Source organism: Notolepis coatsorum (assembly GCF_963971535.1).
Source record: "Notolepis coatsorum genome assembly, chromosome: 3".
NCBI classification, from domain to species: domain Eukaryota; kingdom Metazoa; phylum Chordata; class Actinopteri; order Aulopiformes; family Paralepididae; genus Notolepis; species Notolepis coatsorum.
The window spans coordinates 11,472,356-11,496,003 of record NC_140167.1 but is presented as its reverse complement, the minus strand read 5'-3'; the positions used below and the strand labels follow the sequence as shown (position 1 = coordinate 11,496,003).

General features: G+C 43.4%; 1 protein-coding gene across 1 annotated transcript in view; it reads right to left on the bottom strand.

The window, feature by feature from the left end:
- The window catches only part of map4k5 (mitogen-activated protein kinase kinase kinase kinase 5), an 83,842-nt gene extending 64,403 nt beyond the window's left edge, over positions 1-19,439 (bottom strand). The window contains exons 1-3 of the mRNA XM_084309978.1: positions 19,236-19,439; positions 18,031-18,301; positions 13,174-13,231 (exon numbers count right to left, since the gene is read on the bottom strand). Of these exons, the coding sequence (XP_084166104.1) occupies positions 13,174-13,231; positions 18,031-18,138 (166 nt within the window). The 5' untranslated portion in view covers positions 18,139-18,301; positions 19,236-19,439. The remainder of the gene's footprint in view (positions 1-13,173; positions 13,232-18,030; positions 18,302-19,235) is intronic.
- Between the last annotated feature and the right edge of the window lie 4,209 nt (positions 19,440-23,648).

Below are 23,648 nucleotides of genomic sequence, written 5' to 3'. Positions count from 1 at the left end.
ACACACACACACACACCAACCGATTACATGATCTTCCCCAAGCTTCCGCCTGGAGGAAACAACAATGTGCGCGATTAGAGGACGTCGCTCTGAGACAGCCCTGCCTTCGGTCCGTCTGGGGAGAGGCTACGGCCTCTCGTGAGAGTGTCTGAACCAGTGTCTCTGGATGAAATTCCAGCTCATGCAAATGCCGTCCAGATGATAAACAACCAAGCCAGTGTGTTTCCGTCCTCAGCTAAGCACCAATAGTGGAACGAGTGATGCCACAAATGTTACGATATTTCGGCTATTAGGGGCCATTGGAAGCATGACTAATACATTCTGGGATCTAAGCCTATGTAGAAAAACACATTGCATTGTAACGACTTCTTCCTGGTATATCAATATCAGTTATTATCAGGCGATATCTGTGATTTTCCTTTCCTATTGATCGGCATCGGTCCAATGAGCAGAACAGATGTGAGCAACCGATTTCTCTCGTCTGGCTGTGTGTTTTGGCTGTGCAGGATTCGGGTACTTGCACATGCACAACACAAGCAATGAGCAAGAGTAACACATAATATAACCTGCACCTTGGATTACACCCTTTCTTTTTTATTGCCTATATTTATTTTCTATTACCCTGCCCATACCTGATCAATAAAGGAATATCTCATCCTATCAACAGCAATGAAAGAGACTGCAGACAGAAATAATACATCTTCCACAACAGAGCGGCGTTTTCCTGTCGTATAACCATCAGTTATATCTGATATCTGTAAATATGGGTCATTGGTCACATAAGAGGCTTTTTACAGGCCAAAGATGGTGAAGAGAAACCCGTTTATTGAAGAAAGTGGCAAGATGTAACAACAGGGTTCCCACAGACATTGCTAAATGAAATTCAAGGACTTTCAAGTACTTTCCCAAGCACTATTTTTCAAAAGGGCATTTAACACTTTCAGTGCCACCAGGGGGCGCACGATTTAGTGCTTGAGTGCCACCACCCACTTCAATGATAGCGCTCTCATATTTGCGAACGCATAAACTACATCTTAAATTATGGCTATGTGTCTAATCTGTCGCTTATCAATGACTTGTTTGCAGTCAACATTGTCGAAACAGATTTTTTTTAATTTATTTCTCTTTTTTTTTATCGGTTCATTTCCGTTTTATACCATTTTGAAAAACGCTCGTTTTTTGATAGTTTCAGGAAAATATAAAGATTCTGTGATAAACGCCCTTTACTGGAATATTCTGGAATACACAAATAACGTTGTCATTTTTCGGCCTATTTATGAATCGTTTTCAAATAAACGCTAGATTATCGATAGTATATGTGTACTTATGCACGCTATAGAAGCGGGCTGAAATATCGATTCTCTCATTTCCTGATCTCGCACACACATGCATAGGGCAAACGCTGATATCTCTGTGAGAATAGCTCTGATTATCCTAAGACTGGTCAAATAAATTCCTTACCTCAGATCAGATGTTATCCAAAAAGATTATTCCAATTCCTGATCGCCATTCCAAATATCGATCGCGTTTATTGATTCAGCGTTGGGTACTGTAAATACATAATCCACGCGTTTTCCAGGCCGGCGATCACAATGGATTCTTCAGTTGGCTTGACAGAAAAGTAAAATGAGGAAACTGGCCCGCCCCCCCCCCCCCCATCAGTCTAAAGTAATGGGGTGCAGTTACACAGGGAGAGACGATAGGGGGTGGTATCTTCCCAATTGAGCTCAGAGAAAACAAAGAAAAAGAAATACGACAATGGTCGGCATGAACTAACGAAAAAACGCGTGGCTGGCATTCAAAGTGTTAAAAGGATACAATTCACTTTTAAATGCAGTTTTTTTATATTAAAAAAAATCAGATCCAATATTTATGGCTTAAAACCAATTTCCAACAATTAGTTACACTATATATAAAAATGTGTGCCGTCAGGCTATTAAAAAAAATGTATCTAATTAATTACAGGATTTGTAATTAATTAATCTAATTAATTGCATTTGAATCGCATAACCATTTTATGCCCGATATTCTATATTCTATAATCATATTTCAAATTGCATGTGTCCGGATGGCAGAATTCAGTACTGTATCTACAAAACCTTCCGTTTAATCATCTTCCATCTATTAATTTGCTTAGATTTTTCAGGTCTGGTCAATTAGCATGGTGTTATTCAGTCAAAGTCTCAAAGATAAAAAAAAAATGTATTGATATTCTCATTTGGTTCATTACAATTTACTCAAGCCTCAGACACACTATTTCTGACACTGGGAATACATTCCCTGAGATCCATAGATGTCCCTAGAATCAGATACCAAGAACATGCAAATGGACCATATTAAAAAAAAGTCTGTAAATGTGTATTCTACGTTCTTATGGAATGAATGAGATAAAATAATAAAAAATCTTAGTACGTTAATTTTTATTTTCATAACGCGATAATTTGCTGTGTAATTAATTAATCTAATTAACGCAATAAACGGACAGCCCTAATAAAAAAATATATATATGTATTGATTCAGAACAATTTGATCATGGATGAACAAAACTTCCAATGTGAATGGTTGATTTGAATTTCAAGGACTTTTTAAGCACCTTGTTAAAAAAGTGGCTGTTTTCAAGGAATTCCAGGCCTTGACTTTTTTTGGTAAAAAAATCAAGCACTTTAAGCACTTCAAGGACCTTGTGCGAACACTGTAACAAGCCAGCAGTAGACGGGCCGCTGTCGTGACTCATGACAAAGGCTGTGTGGATGGATGCACAACAGCCTGCTCCAGATCCCAATTAACGACACCCGAGACAGGTGCGGCTGCTTACATCACCCCTGCGTCGCATGGCCATGACAGAAAACTCAGACATCAGACCGGCAAATCTGGGTACCTTTTTTGCGGCCGTGCCCACTATTGTGTTTGGCCTGTATAAGAACTGTTGGCAGCTTACATTGTGTTTGGCCTGTATATTAGAACTGTTGGCAGAACACTTACATTGTTTGAAACGTTTGTTTCGTTAGTGCATCAAGTTAAGTCAAGCAATTCCTTCCCCACCACTGGCTGTCATTGTGCCTTTGATATGTTTTCAGGCCCCTTCATTCTTCCCCTTCGGCATTTCACCATTCATTTGCAGGATATCTCCCCATTTCCCTACCTGGACATATTACATGTATTAATCTCTGGGTGAGCTAAAACTAAGAGGTAATGGCTATTTCTGGGACTTGATTATAGTCTCCAGCTTGATTTATATCCGTTAGTTTTGCCCTAAAGTTGCAGTGTATAAGCAAACGCTGACTAACACCCGTTTAACTCCTCATTTTGTTTTACTCCAGAAAACAGGCATGGCTTGATCCCAAATCAGAGTGGATGACGTATCGTCAGTATTATCTGGTATTATAATAATCTAATGTCTTTACACCTGTATCACTGTACATATTATTAATACTACAACTCTGTATATACATCCGATTAGCACTATTACTCAGTAGTACTAATTTATATATTTTATAACCAGTTTAATCCCCTGTGTACATTGTATATTACTATTGCACTTTACTGTTATATTTGCACTCTGGTTGGATGCCAAACTTCTTTTCGTTGTACTGTACTTGTACTACTGCGTTTCACCTCAAAGAAACCGAGCCATTCATGTTTTTGCGTAAAAATCACAACAGATTCGTGCCGCCAACCACTTTAAACGTGGGGGGATGAAAATAGCTCTCTGAAGATCACTTGGTGCCCAAGCTTGATTTAACTCCGTCTTTAAATCCTCTTTATGTTACTTAACTCGTCTCTGCGACACCTTGCCACGCTAAGCTATCGCTGTCTACCAATCCGCCGTACAGTGTTTGGACTTGATTAAAGGACCTTCTACAAGCTGACCTTCTAGTAATGTCTGTACTATGACTAAGGTAATCGTACACACTAGGAGGGTGATTAAAGACAAATGGCCCGGCGTGCGTCATATAGGAAAGTGAGGAGCCAACGCTAAAATAAAGTCCGTTTGAAACCACCGTTCACCATCTTCACACAAACCATCCGTTTGTCACTTTGCCGTCGCCTGGTTCTATGCCAGTGGGATGACGGTAGCATCATTGTTCCACATCGTCTAACAGAAGTAAGCATCAGTAGCTGGTTTATGATTATAGAGAAGACGGTTATTATGATTACAAATGTGGAAATAAGAACTCCCATTCCCTTTTGCCTATTTCACCCTGTTACATTAACATCTAGTCATTTTGCTGAAGCTTTTATCCAACGCGACTTACAAATTGTGAACTGCAAGTGAGCAGGAGGGGAGGGGTGTACATCTCTGGCAGCTAAGGGTCGGTGGAATTGTTCATCAAATAGTAAATGTCAAATGCCATTACAATGTCATAACAAATAAATTCCACTTCTAGGGTACTAATTATGTGCTAATATATATATATTTTTTGCATGTATAATAAAGTGTTTTTGAATTTCAGAGCAACTTCCTTCATGTCGGGAGGCGCTGCCACTGTCTTGTTTCCATGGAGATGACACACACACACACACACACACACACACACACACACACAATCTGTGACATGCATGCTACAAAGGGGGCGGGGCAGGGAGCCACAAAAATGTTTAGCTAGGGCAATTTTGGGCATTTGGCTCCGAGACGAGCTGAGAAACATACCAGGGTCCCCGCAACCTTCACGTGACCACATGTGGCGTCGACGACGCGTCCTCCACTTCCTCTCAGAGTGAACACTTCCCTCTGATCATGGAACGCCGGCGGCGTGCTAAACGGCTTCTTACAGACGACGTGTGAAGCCGTGTCACATACTTTTAAAGTGTCGACTCATTTCGGCTTCAGACACTGTCCCGAGTCCCGACTCTCTGACTGACGCGTCACAACTTCGCCCACAACTTAGGCCAATGTGCTCTCTGGAAGAAGGGGTGTCACGTCTCTTTTTTGGGGAGAAGACGAGCTCAGTGTGAGACTCTGGAAAGTCTGTGTGTGGGGAACACTGAATAATAACAATAACAATAGATGTTGGCTGTAGTCATTGTGTGTGCAGTGTGCACTGACTACATGCACACACAAGTGAAGACCAACTGACCCAGCTCTGCGCTCTTCTCTTGATCCTGGAGGTTATCCTTGGAGGATCAAGAGAAGAGGACGGGGTTTGAGATAGATAGGTCCAGTCTCTTGGAACACAAGCACCTCCTCCGAGTCCGACTGTCTTCAACGGCCTGTTCCTCCAGCAGCTGGAGAACTAACGGCTGCAGAACTCGAGAACTACTAGGAATGTCTGACCACTAAGTGTGTCCGACTCTTAACCACCAAAACCTGCACGGACAACGTATGACATAATAAATCATGCCGGTTAGGGCACCTTGTGTGTATACTGCACCTTGTGTATTACGGTTTACTTTTACTCGTAGTATATTATTCAGATTCAAATTCTTTATCGCCTATATTTATTGTAACATATAATATAACCGATATACAGGCATACAGAGACCCTCATCTGTACCTTTGTTTGAGGAACTGTCTGTTCTAATGCCCCAGGGGCCACAGCAGCCTGAGGAACCATCTGTTCTAATGCCCCAGGGGCCACAGTGAGGAACCCTCTGTTCTAATGCCCCAGGGGCCACAGTGAGGAACCATCTGTTCTAATGCCCCAGGGGCCACAGCAGCCTGAGGAACCCTCTGTTCTAATGCCCCAGGGGCCACAGTGAGGACCTGTCTGTTCTAATGTCCCAGGGGCCACAGTGAGGAACCCTCTGTTCTAATGCCCCAGGGGCCACAGCAGCCTGAGGAACCCTCTGTTCTAATGCCCCAGGGGCCACAGTGAGGACCTGTCTGTTCTAATGCCCCAGGGGCCACAGTGAGGAACCCTCTGTTCTAATGCCCCAGGGGCCACAGTGAGGAACCCTCTGTTCTAATGCCCCAGGGGCCACAGTGAGGAACCCTCTGTTCTAATGCCCCAGGGGCCACAGTGAGGAACCCTCTGTTCTAATGCCCCAGGGGCCACAGTGAGGAACCCTCTGTTCTAATGCCCCAGGGGCCACAGTGAGGAACCGTCTGTTCTAATGCCCCAGGGGCCACAGTGAGGAACCCTCTGTTCTAATGCCCCAGGGGCCACAGTGAGGAACCCTCTGTTCTAATGCCCCAGGGGCCACAGTGAGGAACCCTCTGTTCTAATGCCCCAGGGGCCACAGTGAGGAACCCTCTGTTCTAATGCCCCAGGGGCCACAGTGAGGAACCCTCTGTTCTAATGCCCCAGGGGCCTCTGTTCTAATGCCCCAGGGGCCACAGTGAGGAACCCTCTGTTCTAATGCCCCAGGGGCCTCTGTTCTAATGCCCCAGGGGCCACAGTGAGGAACCCTCTGTTCTAATGCCCCAGGGGCCTCTGTTCTAATGTCCCAGGGGCCACAGACAGCAGCCTGAGGAACCCTCTGTTCTAATGCCCCAGGGGCCACAGCAGTCCCTCTCTGTCCCTGCCTTCACCGAACGTCACTCCTGGTCGAACCTGTTTTAAAGGCCGGGGCGAGAGCTGTTTACCTGGAGGAAGGTAGGCGAGACGACTGGAGCAACACTTGGAGGAAGAAACAATACAAGTCCTGTTATAACAGGATGCCTTGGGCTCCGTCATTAGCACGGGCTCCCAGCCTCCCTCCCTGAACACGGTGTACATAACTCAACCCGACAGACAAAGAAAAATACAAATCCCTTTTGCAATTTTCCAGGCGATCCAGATCACTCGGGAGTGTGAATGGGATACGCCACCTGACAGTGCTAAACCTCTACCGTCTTCAAAAAGTGAATGTACACAGTCAGCAACACTTTGGATTTGAGAAATCGTTGGTCTGAAAACGTAAAATGAATTTATATGGCTTCATCTCAACACGCCAACATTTGGGGAAATTAGCTTACAATCTTCTCCAGAGAGAGATAAGAAGATAGATACCAGTTTCCTCTCTGTGCGTTCAGTAGAACGCTGGCTGCACGTTAGCCTAGCTTAGCACAATTAATAGAGGCGGACATGGCCGGTTAGCCAGTAGGCATTGCCCAACTAACACCTCTCCCGAAGGCTAACCGGCCATGTCCGCTTCCATTCATTGTGCTAAGCTAGGCTAACATGCAGCCAGATTTATACTAAACGCACTCCCTCATTCACGCATTGATGTCTTGTATACAGTTGTTATGTCCCTGCAATTTACCATTATGGGCAAATAGAGAAAATGTTTGTCTGAAAAAATGTTTGTTAAGGTTTGGATTTTGTGTGCCATGTATGCCAGATGCATGTCCTTTGCCAGTCACATAACTATTTAAGTGATAAACTGCACTACGTGTGGTTGTTTTTAGAGATTTTAGAGACGTTGTATACTCGTGCTACAAGATTTTGGCCTGTGCTACAAAACTATCAACCTCTGTAGCACCAGTGCTATGTGCAAAAAAGGTTAACGTACAGCCCTGTTATCTATGAAAAATCTACATCCAACATTAGCCAGCTGCCATTAATGTTGAGGGCTCCTTTTGTTTGTGACTGAAATATAATTGTTTCCATATAATTCTGTGTGTGGTGGATGAAAACTGTCTTTGGTGGCCCATCATAGTAGAGGACATATAGCAGAAACACTTAATTGCCTACAGTACTTAGCCTTCCTATGGAAAAGTGGCCATTTAATGTCAAGAAAGAAGAAAAGAAAAGCTAACAACCGTCATCAGCACCAGTGAATGTGTGAGAAACGACTGGAACACAAACCAGAGGATTTCTGTAAAGCAAGTGAGTGACCCATATTTGTCAAATTCCCTGATAGTCCACCACTTCACTAGAGAATTTATGAAATGTCCTGACTTCCTGCCTCTCTGGAATGCACTCCTTAAAAAACAACAACAAAGAAAACATAATAAATTCTACGACCAGTGGGAACCCCAGTAGACACCAAGACCACTTTATCCTGGAATGCCCTCCTGGTCCCCCTCAGAGGTACCCTCAGCTGTACCCCCAGCAGTACCCCCAGCTGTACCCTCAGCTGTACCCCCAGAGGTACCCTCAGCTGTACCCTCAGCTGTACCCCCAGCAGTACCCTCAGCAGTACCCTCAGCTGTACCCCCAGCAGTACCCCCAGCTGTACCCCCAGCGGTACCTCAACCATCTCCCTATTCTGACGGACAGGCTGATAAATGGGGCCTTTTTCACTTTTATTTATTTTTTTTGGTTCTTCCTTTCTCCACAGTTTTCGTTTATGCGCCTAGAGATCCTCGGGTCTCCGCAAATGATAAACATGTGGAATTTATGACATTATTTATGACTTTCTGGGGCTCTCAGGAGACAGAAAGGTAATAAAAGCATTCCCCTTCCAGTCTTCCTTCCGTCATGGACCCAAAGCCGCTGATCTTGTGCTTTACACACACTGCATTACACACTAATCCCCTCCTCCCACCATACTACCCCTACAGTCTAACCCCTACATCCCATCCACAGACCTCTGGTGACTGATGACCAGCAACAGGAATAAGCCAAGAGATTTCTTCATCTGCCCCGTTTCAAACATCTTTTTGTGGCTTATAGCTTCAAACTAAAAACAAAGACAGGACAGCTAGGACAGCTAATACATCAGACAAAAGAAAACATTTCAGCTTCAGACAAAACATACTGGACAACTGCAGTATGCGTTTACCCAACATACCCGTGTTGGCAAATTTAGACCAAGAGATTCATAATGTCTAACTACATTTTTGGTTTATCGCCCCCAAACACCTAATGTGCAATGTAGTTATTTCTGGTAACTTACCACGACAGACAAGACAAGCCCATAAATATGCGTCTCGTCTTTTATTTATCCCTTTCATTTATTATAAATGATTACATAATTTATTATTATTTCGTTACCCTTTTCTGTTTCTCATGTTCTTATTTACATTTTCACATTCTCTTGGTCCCCGTGTAGATCGCAACAACACGATCTCTCCCCCGGGGAGAGTGGAGTAATAAGCTTCTCTTATCTCTTATCTCACACTGTTTATTGTACACGTATGCAATCTTTCCACCACATCCCTTCCATCACCGGCCTACTGCCACCAAAAACAACCTAAGGGCAGTGATGTTGTCGAGGGCTCCTTGGGAGGACTTTTGTTTGTGACTGAAATATAATTGTTTCCATATATCTCTGTGTGTGGTGGTTGAAAGCAGTACTTTGGTGGCCCACCATAGTAGAGGAATTATAACAGAAACACTAGTATGTGGACTACTTAGCCTTCCTATGGAAAAGTGGCCATTTAATGTACAGAAAGAAAGAAAAGAACAACCGCCATCAGAACCAGTGGATATGTGAGAAACTACTTGAACACAATCCAGAGGAGAACTTGTGAAATGTCCTGACTTCCTGCCTCTCTGGAATCCACTGGAATGAAAATAAATAAATAAAACGCCAACATATTGCAGAGATTCTACGACCAGTGGGAACCCCGGTAGACATTAAGACCACTTTCTCCTGGAACAACCTCCTGGACCGCCTCAGCTTTTTACATTCTCTTCATCGCAGCGCAGCGCTGTTAACAACAACAAGGCAATCTCTCCCCCAGGGATAGCAGAGTAATAAACGTATCTTGTGTTATCTTACTAAAGTGTTTATTGCCTTGTATGCAATCCTTCCGTTCCGCCACATCCCTGGCTCGCCGACGGCCTACTGCCACCGAAGATTACCCAAGAGGGCAACGATACACAGGGCAACTTATGGGGCAACTCAGGTGGTCAACATTGTCTAAAGTTGCTTTCAACATCGCGTTGCTTTTTAGACACACACACAGTGGGATCTCTTGTTTTCCTGAAACCTCTGAATAGATTTTTCACTCACTTTGTGGTCTGTTGCTGCTGGGGGTTCTAAGATAAGATAAGATATTCCTTTATCGGGCATCATACAGTAGCAGCATGGGGGAGGGGAGGTACAGGTATGGGCAGGGTAATAGTAGAAAGTAGCGGTGTGTAACGGCATAGGTATCCGTACTGAACCGTTTAAGTACTGGACCTTTGGTTCAGTATGGCTGTGTACAGAACGATTGCAACGGTACGTTAACCACTAACAAACACACGTACAGACATTTTATTCAAAACTCCAAGTTCACCCCTTCCCAAAATATAATTTGCGTAAAGGGCCGGGGTGTTCGTTCAACCCACACACACAACACTGATAGATTACCTGTAATTTAGCATAGCCTCATAGTGTGGTGAACACACACATGCGCACACACACCCTCTCTCTCTCAGTGCCTTGAGAAGGGGCCGTCTCTCGGAGATCAAATGAATGATATGAAACGGGACCTGCATGATGCTTTCTCTATTCAATAACGTTAAACCCTGAGGGATGATTTACAATAAAGTGCTAAAACAAAGTAGGCTACTTCTTCCATTCTTGATGCTAGAACTCCCAAAATAGTGTTAGCATAAAAAAGAAGGTATGCCAGCTGTAGTTTACATAGCTGGCATTAAAACTGTCTCGAGGTTCGAACAAGTTAATCAAAATCCGAAGTATTTCCAACCGGGGCTCGAGTGCAAATCACTGTCTTTCGGTCGCGGTTGTTATTGTTGTTCATTAAACCTGCACGTTGTTCAGCTTAATGACGTCACGTGTCTCCTGTCCGTCATGCAGCGCATTCAGGCCCACGCCCACTGGGGGCTGTTTTTATTTATTTTTATTTTTTATTTATTTTTAACAAGTCGATTATTAATTTAAATATAGAATATTCGTTGACAACCCTACAAGTACAATTAGTTACTGCACACTACACTACTAGTTTTTGTGTACCGTTACACCCCTAGTAGAAAGACATGAATATCTAGGCAATACAATTTGATCTGAATAATATAAGAATATGAGAAAGAAAAAGTGTAAACAAAAGGTGCAGATGAGGGTCTGTATGTCCTATCGGTTCTATTATACGTTACTGCCCGAGTGCCCGTCTGTGTCTACTAGGAAAACATTTGGAAAAAGTTAACATTCAATACAGCGTATCAAACTAAGACTGTATCAACGATTCTCCTTCTCTTGGTTTCCCCCCCCGACTGTATTCTAAACAAGACATCTGACTGCATCCAATCAGCGTAGAGTACACTATGCGTGCGCACACCACACACACACACACACACAAAGAGAAAGAGAGAGACAGAGAAGAGATGCACTGAAAAAGTATGAATACATTTTAACAGCTTTTGGAGGCAAGAATCGAAAATCGTGACCTCAAAGAAATCTAAATCCGTATTGAATCTGAAAATATGTGCATCGTCACACCCCTACTCTCTCCACGCTGCCTCTCAAATGTTCTCGGCGCATAGCCGCCATGAAAGCCGGTAGGAAACGGTGAATTAGGCCGACCGAACCCCCCGCCCCCCCCCCCCCCCTCCCCTAACACCGAGAAGGAATGAAAGAGAAAACAGAAGGATTCCTTTCTTCAATGACTGTTAATCAGCTGGTCTTTGTCTGGTGGCTGGTGGGTACAAAGGCCTCTGGTAATCCCACTAATCTGGATCACTCTAACTCTCCGTCAGTGGGTCATCAGGCCAGACCCCAGGGCAAACCACAGTCACAAGTGTCCTCCACCCCTTTTTCAGGACACACCCACTTAGTCAGCTTCCACCGGAGCGGTTCAGACACACCGTCGTTCACAGAGGTTCAGTCTTTTAATTAGAAAAAGTGCACTGCACAAGGTACAGGACTTTCGATCGTTTGGAAACGTGCAGATTCAACTATGTGGAATAGGCAACCAATAATAAAAGTGCTTGAGCAAGTGCCTGAATTGAGTGCATGCATATTCCACTGAATTGAGTGCATATTCCATTGAATTGAGCGCATATTCCACTGAATTGAGTGCATATTCCACTGAATTGAGTGCATATTCCATTGAATTGAGCGCATATTCCACTGAATTGAGTGCATATTCCACTGAATTGAGTGCAAGTCTACACGGCCCTGAAACTAGGGATGGGTACCTTTCACATTTGAACCGATACGGTACCGGTACCTGTGAACGATTCCGGTACCCAGCGGTACCTTTTTTCAGTACTTTAGTCTCTAAAAATGTAATTTACCTACCTCAGTCGTGAAAAAAAATCCAAACTTCAAATAACTACACTTTCGACCGTTTTCGGCTTGCCATTGCCCCGACTGCTTTGTTGTTGAATCAAGTCAAATCCTAGGTAGGCGTATATTGTGCGTGTGAACGTTGACATGAAAATAAAAAAGTGTAAAAAAAAGGGGGGGGGGAAATAAAACATATTTTTTTCTGTATCTCACGTGAATCGATACTCGGTAGTACCGACGTGTTTCGGTAAGTACCTTTAAAAGTACAGAATTCGGTACCCATCCCTACCTGAAACCAAATGATCGTGAATTTTTAATCTGACGTCAATCGCTAGCAAACTGCATTTGATGATGTAATATATGCATAAATGGCTATAACTCACGTTCTATGAATTACTGCAGAAAACGATAAAAACATATTTATACTCTGGACGGTATTTTAGTATGAATGTGTGAATGAAAAAGTAAAACGTTCCTACACCCTGAACAATAGCTAATCGTTGAATGGGCCATAGTAATGTCAATTTAGCAATACAATTAAAAAAGTTATAGCCCTGCAAAGTAGGTGAACATCTCCATAGACAAATATAGCTGGCAGAGGATGGTATAAGAAGGGTACAATGCCTGGCGAAGAATGGGTTAATGTGGAATGGTGCATCTTTGATGCGATACGGCTCGTTTCTTCAGAATTCGATCATGCAATGTATCTAAAAAATTTACCTATGGTAGATCCTCCTCCACCTCCGATTTTGGAGGACGCTCGGACAGATTGTACACGTAAAGGGGTTATTATACGCAGCTAGTAAAAATAAGCTACTTTCAGATAACTATGTATTAAAAAAAGGAAATCGTACCCGACTCCCCAACGTTTACATTTAGTAATTTACCCGACAATTTTATCCAAAGTGACTTGCAAGTTCTGTACAACAAGTCAGCAGGAAGGGCACAACTGTGGCAGCTAAGGGTCAGTAACATTGTTCGTCAAACAGTGTCAAACTTGTGCTACAGTCTTGAGTGCATAGTAGTATAGACATATTAGCATAGTGGGTAGTAGTATAGGCAAGGTAGATTCCTTAGCAGAAAAGTGCATAATACTAAAAGACAAAAAAACGGATGGGGGACACTCACCTGGTTCAAGCTTTATAATCTTCACAGCCGCAAGCTCTCCCGTCTTTATGTTTCGAGCCTGAAATACAGAACAATGCATTATGACCCAAATATATTATGAGGTTGAGGAGTACTGTAGAACCATAGCCCCACATCGCGGTCTGTGGTTCAACTCTTCCGAGCTCACAAAGACACTGAAAATGATGTAACGAGACACGATTGCTACTTGAATCTGAGCTTTGGCCTAGATAGGCATGAGAGCGATGAATCTAGTTTGGATCTTCCCTTTGACGGGGTGATAAGTGGAGTGGAAAATGATCCATGTAATAGTGGATCCCACAATCAAGCTGACATTTTTACCACCATTGCCTTCTCCGTCTAAGCCATAATTTATCACCTCCTTTGCAAGTAGGCTACCTACAATGTTATGTTATCTTTTGGAATAGGGCCCCGACCTAAGATCACAGCGAAAAGTCGGGACCCTTAAAAGCAAGCGTCAAAACCACAAGCCATTAGGTCACGTTGATGTCTCCATCTAGAAGTAGGCCGCATGGCGCATTCGATTACAACTCCAGCTCGAGGCGGTGTGTATTCGAAGCCGTGGGAGAGAGAGCCCTCCGACACGCCGGGGCGGCTGAATCGCCCGTGAAACCGTAAAAGCCTGGTAAAGCGTGTCCACCTTTCCAACCCTGAAAATGTGATGGTGGGTGGTGACTGAAAGAGAAACGATCTCTCACACAGAGTTTAAAACTGAACACCCACTGAGACCACCGATACGCATACAGACAGACGGGACGCGTAAACACAGACGGGGGACGCGCACCGCAGGCACGCGGCCATGTGTGCAATATTATTAGACCCGTGGGATTTGAAAGATGCATATTTTCGACATGATGCGTCGTCAGTCGTTTTATCTTTCAAACTAACTCTAAAGGTTGAGGTTTGTGGTCAATCTAGTTAGTCACGATAACATATATAACCTACGCCAAGCCCCCGGGCCCGAGAACTGACTAATTAATCTTTTGTTTTAAACATTTTTTATTCTTATCTTATTATTTTTATTCATTTGAATGTTTTTTCTTGTTTTAAACCTTTTTATTCTATTTTTTTATTTTGTTTTCCTTCTGCTGTGAAGCACCTTGAGAGCTCACCGAGTTTAAAGTGTGCTATATCAATTAAATCCATTACGCCGTTTGTCCCAGAGTGGCCAAGCCCCCAGGCCCCAGAACTGAACCCTACTACACCGTTTGTCCCAGAGTGGCCAAGCCCCCGGACCCGAGAACTGAACCCTACTACGCTGTTTGTCCCAGAGTGGCCGAGCTCCCGGGCCTGAGAACTGAACCCTACTACGCTGTTTGTCCCAGAGTGGCCAAGCCCCCGGGCCTGAGAACTGAACCCTACTACGCTGTTTGTCCCAGAGTGGCCGAGCTCCCGGGCCTGAGAACTGAACCCTACTACGCTGTTTGTCCCAGAGTGGCCGAGCTCCCGGGCCTGAGAACTGAACCCTACTACGCCGTTTGTCCCAGAGTGGCCAAGCCCCAGGGCCCGAGAACTGAACCCTACTACGCTGTTTGTCCCAGAGTGGCCGAGCTCCCGGGCCTGAGAACTGAACCCTACTACGCTGTTTGTCCCAGAGTGGCCAAGCCCCCGGGGCCCGAGAACTGAACCCTACTACGCTGTTTGTCCCAGAGTGGCCAAGCCCCCGGGCCTGAGAACTGAACCCTACTACGCTGTTTGTCCCAGAGTGGCCAAGCCCCCGGGCCTGAGAACTGAACCCTACTACGCTGTTTGTCCCAGAGTGGCCAAGCCCCCGGGCCTGAGAACTGAACCCTACGCCGTTTGTCCCAGAGTGGCCAACTGAACCCAAGAAAAGGAGAAGTTCAACAGGAGAAGTTTAAAAATGTACTCGAGTAGCAAATAACACTGGTTTATAACAGCATATAACTGGGAGGAGTGCTGTGGTATGTAGTAACAGGCTTCCTCTACATCTCTGCTTCTCAATGTAGGGTCGACAGAAAAATGGGGGGTATGGCTTCATTTTGCTATTATTTTATTCACTTGAGGTTAAGCCAGATGAGAAAATAAATACACAAGAGTTCCTATTCTGATCATAAGTTTCACTCTCCAGCAAGTCAGCAGGAAGGGTACAACTCTGACAGCAAAGGGTCAGTGAGATTGTTCGTTGAATAGTCAAGTGCATAGTAGTATTAGTCATGTTAGCATAGTAGGTAGTAATATAGGCAAGGTACTGGTCGTTTTTTTCCCCTCATTTCAGATAGTGATTGAAGTAGTGCGTTTTTAGTCGACGGTTGTCGGTTAGTACAGGCAGTTATGAAATTCAGCAATAAGTCGTCAAATCAAATTGAGGTCGGCAGCCTGAAGCTGAGAGCCACAGCTCTACCTTAAGGTTAGGAGGCCAGATCTGACACCAGATCAATCACCATATCAAGCTTGAGGGGACACAACCTTCTTTGAGGGATGAAGCTCAACTCTCCCTTAGGACTCGGTATCGTTTGAAAATGTTCAACACCGGTGCCAATACCGATACCTGGGATTAATTCGATACAGATCCCAAAATTATACTTTATTCGATACGTTACTTACTTTGCAGAGTTATGTGTGTCGCTGTGCGCTGCGTGAGCCAATCGGAGGCTTTGTTACATTTTGGATAATTTGGGATCGGGGTAACTTGCAGAAGATGACAGAAAGGCATGCTTTTGGTCGAGAAGAATGGACTGCATTTATAATAGAGCTTTTATCCAAAGCGCTTTACAACTTAAGCCTCACATTCACCCATTCACTCACACACCGACGGTGGAGGCAACCATGCAAGGTGCATTTGCACTTTAAAAGTTTTGTACCTCATTAAGTCTGCATTTGTACCTCATTGTCTTTCACTGTACTTAGATTGTACTTAGGTTGTACTTTAGTTTGTATAGTGTTATTCCTCCTTTGCTTTTTTTTTTACTGTATGAAGCACATTCTCAGGGGCTCATACAGAACAAAGCATTTCACTGTGAAGTACAAACAAACTTGAACTTGAAACTTGAGGTGCCGACCTGCTCATCGGGAGCAGTTAGGGTTAAGTGTCTTGCTCAAGGACACTTCCGACGTGCTGCAAGGAAGAGCCGGAATCTAACCAGGAACCTTCAGATTACCAGGCTCTACCTCCTGAGCCACTGTCACCCCCATAAAGGTAAAACAAATGCAGTCGTCATATGATGTTCTCAAATCAATGAGTAATCGTGTTTATAATAATCGTGATTTCAATATCAATCAAAATAATGGATTATGATTTGGGCCATAATGGAGCAGCCCTGCTGTATGTGCCAGAGGTATTGTCCTTTAGAAGCCTGTGTTTATAGTAGCAGGGATGAGGAGGACAACAGGGTAACCCAAGGAGTCTTCAAAATGAGCAGATTTTGTTTCCGCAAACCAACTTTTGACACAAAACCTGAAGATCAAGGTATCATTAGTTACTGCGCCAGACACGGGAAACACTAAATACACCCAGCAACTACACCGGCCTCAGGGAAACACTAAATACACCCAGCAACTACACCGGCCTCAGGCGAGGAACACACATTTTTGAGTCTGCCTATTTAAACTCAGCTGTAAAAAAAAAATAGCAGAACCAAAGGAGGACTTTTCCGATTTGAAGTATTTCCGCTGTCAGTACAGCACAGAACACACCCATAAGTGAAACGCATGTTTAGACAGGGGTCTGATCGTATTTCACCCTGCCGCTGTGGCTCTGAGCCTGTGTGCTCAGAGAGAATACCAGGCTCTGCATTCCACCAGCAGCCCGTCTGGGGGGTGTGGAGGGTGGAGGAGGGGGTGGAGCGGGCCGGCCAGAGACCGCTTTTGTGAGGCGAGAGCATGACAGGCTGCCTGAACTATCTCACACATCGGATCAAATTGGCCGCTTAGTCATCTATGGCAAATGCATAAACAACCGAATTCTCCCAACAAAACACGGCTCACGTGACCCCGTCGGACAGACAGGGTGGGAACTCGACCAGTAAACACACTTGTTTCATTTCATGCGGTAGTCGCTTCTAGAACGCGTCCCTTTCGATGACGAGTTGGCCACGCTTGATGGCAACGAATGGCCCACAAGAATTTTTTCATAGGCTAAATGCCCAGAACTAGGCTACACATTAATTATGCAGTGCAGCAACTAGGTCCCTATAATGGCAGTCAGACGACGTGTTATAAAACTGATCCAACTTCTTTCTCACACCAACGCTATGGTTACAACAACAACAACAACAAAATGACTGAATCATACATTCGTTCCACTAAAATTACACAACTATCATATTTAATCAAAATAAGGGGGTGTTAATGTTTAATACTTGTTATGTAAGTATCACAAAAGAAAAAAGTTAACACCAAAAATGATCTTTCATCTTTCTTCCCAGGGGAGGAGGCAACTAGAGAGCACTGTTAAGACCACTTGCAAAACCTTTACCCCTGATTAAATCACTACTGTCAGATGTGTCAAGCATAGTAGTCCCCTGTCTTTACGGTCAACACTCAGCCTTTAGTCGGGGCTGATGATTGAGTTGATTAGTCGTCTGATATGGTATGCACTCTGATTAAGATGAAGCTAAATGTTCTTCCTAATCTTTTGCTGCATTTGAAAGTATGATCTCTGGCCACTGTGTGTGTCGACTTGTAACTGTCTTAGACGATTTTGTAGTGTGTATTTATTGTGCATATATGTATGACATTGCTGATGTCTTGTTTTGTAAGCTTGTCGTCGCTGTAAGTCTCTGTGTCTTACGAGTTCAAATAAAGGTTTGAAATTAAATTAAATTAAAAGATAATTGTAATCACACTACAACAGACCACATCAGTACTGCTGCACGTTACCTTGTACACGTCTCCATATGTACCGCTTCCCACCCGTTGGATGAGCTCGAAATCCTGCTGGGGGTTCCTTCTCTGGATCTCACCGCTGGGCCGAGGATAGATATCCATAGCAGCTTAGATGGGCTCGCTGGCTCAAATTATCCAGTTACATTTAGGTCGCTGGGACACAATGTGGCAGCAAGTGGTTTTGATGATGATGGTGATGATGTGAAGGTTCGGTGACTCCTCGCTATATAGATGGCTCTTCAAAGCGTCGCCCCCGGCCCATGTCCTACGAACCAGAAGAGACGTTTTGGAGGAAAACTGGTTAGAGAAACCGGTATGGAAACATTCTCTCTAGGACAACCGTGTCATGTATACCGACAGCGACATAAATAAACCCGTCCTTCATAAGCGGGTACTCCTCTTATGAGTCAATACAAATAAAAAAATAAACATAAATTAATTACAGGCTCTCACAGTGGCGATGATGTGGATGGAGCTCAACTCAAGTCGCACTACATATCCATCACTCACCTAATTCACCTAACTCAAGTACATTTTGTTTTTGTTTTACACTGTAATGTAATTTTAGCTATCTTAATTGTTACAGTAGTTTCATTATGCATTGTGTGTACTGACTTTTAATAATTTTGTTTTTGCAATAATAATTGTTTTTTGTATGTTTTTTTGTTGTGTGTGGAGGACCCCCAGGAAGACTAGCTGGTTGCTATGGCACCAGCAAATGGGGATACCTAATATTAAAATAAAATAAAAAAAATCACCTTGATTGGTTGAAAACTTTATTAACAGATAGCAGAATGGGTACAATACAGTACAGCTCAATACATACAATTGTTAAGGGGATGCAGACCAGAGAAAGACTTTCGTCTTGTTTACATCAGGGTCCCCACCTAATAGTTTATTTCCACTTTTTAAAAAGAAAACGGCGACCAGTCTAAAGTTTGCATATATTAAAATACGTCTGTATGAAAACGGTCAACACGAATGTAGCGTTAGCTGCTGTTTTGCCTAACTTGCCTAGAAGCAAAGGCAACAACGAGCCTGGTCCTGACAGACAGGGTGAGTGAGGGAGGGGGACTTAGCAGCAGTTAGCTACCGTTAGCTTAGCCGTTAGCTTCGCTTAGCTTAAAGACTAGCCTGCTAACGCGTTAGCTTCGCAGCTTCTGCCTCGGTCGGTGTTTAAGTTATAAGTGTGAACCTACCTTTTGCAGTGTAAACACGGCGGTTAAGAAGTGACACCTTCATGGTCGAGCCTTTTCGAAACGCGTTGCTCTATGCTGCTATGGCGTCGAATAATAATAATCACAGAAAGTATAATGACAACCCCTTTGTTCTCGAGGAAACTGTAAACTTGTGTGTTGGCTGTGTGGCTGCTGCTGTCCTCTCTCTCTAGCTCTCTCTCTAGCTCTCTGGCTCTCTCTCCCTCCTCTCTCTCTCTCTCTCCCTCCTCTCTCTCTCTCTCTCTCTCTCTAGCTCTCTGGCTCTATCTCCCTCCTCTCTCTCTCTCCCTCCTCTCTCTCCCCCCCTCTCTCTCTCTCTCTCTCTCCCTCCTCTCTCTCTCTCTCCCTCCTCTCTCTCTCTCTCTCCCTCCTCCTCTCTCTCTCCCTCCTCTCTATCAATCTCTCTATCCCCTCTCTCTCTCTCCCTCCTCTCTCTCCTCTCTCTATCTCTCTCTCCCTCCTCTCTCTCTCTCTCTCTCCCTCCCCTCTCTCTCTCTCCCCCCCTCTCTCTCTCTCCCCCCTCTCTCCCCCCTCTCTCTCTCTCTCCTTCAGTCCCACAACAACGGTAGACGTTGCAGGGATTCTAGCATCACGTTGTTGGACCCTGTCATTTCCTCCTGTTGACAGTTATGAGAAAACGTACACAACACGTCTCTCACCCGAACGCCTGATTATTTTGAAAACTAGGTCAAACTAAAAACCAACGTATCACAATTCCTAAAACGCAAACGATATGTGTTGTTGCTAATCTTTCTGGTTGAGTTCTAGCTGCTGCTGCTGTTGGTCCCGTATTATTGTGTGCAGCTGGCGCCACCCACTGGCGGAAGTTGGTAGTGTGGATTATGTTTAACCAGGCTTTTCCCAATTTTGGGGTCGAGGTAGGGATATGAAAAATAAGGTCCAAATTCAAGTTTTGTTTTATTTGTCACACATAAGATACATGTACGTTACAGTGAAATGCTTGGTTATGTATGAGCCCCCTGAGATTGTGCTTCATACAGTAAAATGTAAAAAGAATAAGGCCAAACACTATACACAATATACAATAATACAAACTAAAGTACAAAATGCAAACAATGAAGTATAGAATGCAGATTATCTTTTATTTATTTTTTTGATCCACTTTTTCTCCTCCTGTTTTTCTGTGATTTTTCTCCCATCCCAATTTAGTCATGCCAATTACCCCCTCCCCTTCCTGGTTGTTGCTCGCATGTGCACTGGTCGGTCTAGGGAGGGTTGATAGATACTATCACATGTCCCCTCCGATACATGCAGAGTCAGCCAGCCACTTCTTTTCACCTGCCAGCGCGGACTCTCATTGGTGAGGTGTAACGTGTGGGAGGCTCACACTACCCTCACCATCTCCCTTTCTCGCTGTGCAGGCGCCCTGACCGACCTGTAGGAGTCGCTGTTTACAACGACCAGATTACCACCCACCGGCTTCCCTCCTGCTGACTGCCAATTGAGCCAGTATGACGGCCGGCCAAGCCGGAGGCAACGCTGACATCTGGATTCGATACCAGTGTCTCTCGCGTTGGTGACGAGCGCTTAGTCCGCTGCGCCACCCAGCCGCCTAGATTATCTTTTCTTTTAAATGCAAAAATGCAAACGGTTGTAGAAGAATCTGTAGAAAAAGTCATAATACAACTAAAAAGACTGGAATAATATCGCATTGGCATTTTGAAAATGAATAATAATAATAATAATAATAATAATAATAATAATAATAATAATAATAATAATAATAATAATAATAATAATAATAATAATAATAATAATAATAATAATAATAATAATAATAATAATAATAATAATAATAATAATAATAATGACAGCAGCTTTTGGACTGCACAGTTATTAAGCCACCAGGAACCCCTTACAAGCTATGAGCATACACTTTGGAATTGACCAGCTCACACCAAACTGCAGCTGGATCTCTCTGCTATGAGTACACATAATTCTTATTACGATAAAAAATTTGTATTAATGTATTAGCCTACTGCTCCTATTAGTACGACAGAGTACAGCAACTTGCAATGGGCCTGGTCTACAAGATTCACTACACGACTAAGGTACCCATGTACATGTCAAAATACTTCCCAAAGGTCAGTGAATACCACGATCACTACACCAGAGGGAGCTCCACAAATCATGTTAAACCCAGATTCGGCTCAAACAAGGGACTAAACACGTTTCGCAATTATGCCACATCAATGTGGAACGCCCTACCCACAGCTGTAAAGGAATGTGAATCACTACCCACTTTCAAAACCACTCTCAAAGAGCACCTACGGGAGACTGCAATTTGAAACTGGCCCCCTCCAATGTCGTAACTCAACCCCCTCCAATGTACAATAAATGTCCTATTAAACCCAATAATACACGAGACCCTCTTCTTGGGACCAAGTAAGGTTTAGTCGATAATCCAATGTACAGTTACTCCCCTACCCCCCACCCGCCTACTCAACCCCTCCCCACCCCACCACCTCCAATGTACACTTTCCCCCCCACCCCACCTACCCAACCCCCCCCCCCTCCACCCCTCCTACCAACCTCCTCCAATGTACAGTTTCTTTGTCAAATGTATATACTCTCTTTTTTAGACTCTTGTATCACAAACAGTACTGTATTTGTAAATCTGGTATGTCATAAATGTATAGATGTAGCAGTACTGTCTATCTGTATGTCATGTATGTCATATGTTATGATGAATTGAAAATGGGGGACCCTGATGTAAACAAGACGAAAGTCTTTCTCTGGTCTGCTTCCCCTAACAATTGTTTGTATTGAGCTGTACTGTATTGTACCCATTCTGCAATCTGTTAATACAATTTTCAATCAATCAATCAATACTAGCCTTCTGCAGTTGGCATTGACCGGCTCAAAACATCAGGGTTTCTCTCCTCCTGAGGAAGGAAACAATATGCATGCGCACTGTATGGTGTGGAATCAGTTTGACATGTGTTCATGTGTTAAACCCAGGGGTCACAGGAATTGACCTCAAAATAGTCACCAGACTATAGGTTACCCAAGTTTCGAGTTCAAGTTTTGTTTTATTTGTCACATATAAGGAACATGTACATTACAGTGGAATGCTTGGTTCTGTATGATCCTCCTGAGATTGTACTTCATACAGTAAACACTATACAAAATATACAATATACAAACTAAAGTACAACCTAAAGTACAAAATGCGAACAATGAAGTACAAAATGCAAAATGCAAACCCATGCGTTATGTAGAGGCAGTTAAGAAGCAAGATTTCATACTCGCATACTTTCATCCAAATGGAATATGACTGCTATACGACATCCAAATGGAATATGACTCTGATATTTTTAGCTCCGAGCCTTGACATTTAGCCTTTATCTTATTGGCATACTAGCGCTCGTTTATGCCTTTTCGTTTGTTGTTGTTGTTCTTAGCTCTATTCTATTTAAATCTTTCAAAAATTTTCCTATGTACCCCAGTTGCAATTGCATGTACATATATGTGTGTTATTACACATATGTACATACATACCAACAATTCGCCTGTTTTATTTCTCCACCCATCGATCATCCATAGCAACACTATATTATCACCGACATCCAAGTTGGGGGATCCCCCTTTGAACGGCCCTTCTAAGGTTTCTCTCCTCCACATCGCCTGTGGTGCTTTTTTCCTATTGCTAGGTTTTTAGTTTTCCCTAAATCCCTTACCTTCGCTGGGGTATGTCTGGGAGTGTTGCATATTTGGATTTTATGGTGGATTTTGTTCTTGATTATTGTGATGTTTCCATGGGGCCATTACCTTGTGATTTCGGGCTTTATACATTTGATTTGATTTGATTGATTGATTGATTGATTGATTGATTGATTGATTGATTGATTGATTGAAAACTTTATTAACAGATTGCAGAATGGGTACAATACTGTACAGCTCACTACTAACAACTGCTAAGAGGATAAAGACCAGAAAAATACTTTCGTCTTGTTTAATAAGGGTCCTCCATTTTCAATTGATCAAGACATTTATGACATACAAGACATACAAATATACGGTACTGTGTAAGAAAAATATATCATACAAAATTAAAAATATACATCCGAAGGGGAAGAAACTGTACATTGGAGGGGGTTTTTGACATTTACAGGGGGCCAGTTTCTAATTGCAGCCACCAGTAGGCTTGACTTGATTTAATTTAATTTAATTTAATTTAATTTAATTTGATTTGATTTCGATTTTACAATTAGTTGGCCTAGGCCAATATTGAAACCAAATAGTTATATTATAAAAACCAAATAGTTATATGCCCGTTTATAAACCGGGAGTTGGTCTACCGGGGAACCATCGCCCCCTGCTGTCTGCACCCGGCACTGCGGTGCACTCCCTATACGCTCCATCCATCCTCCT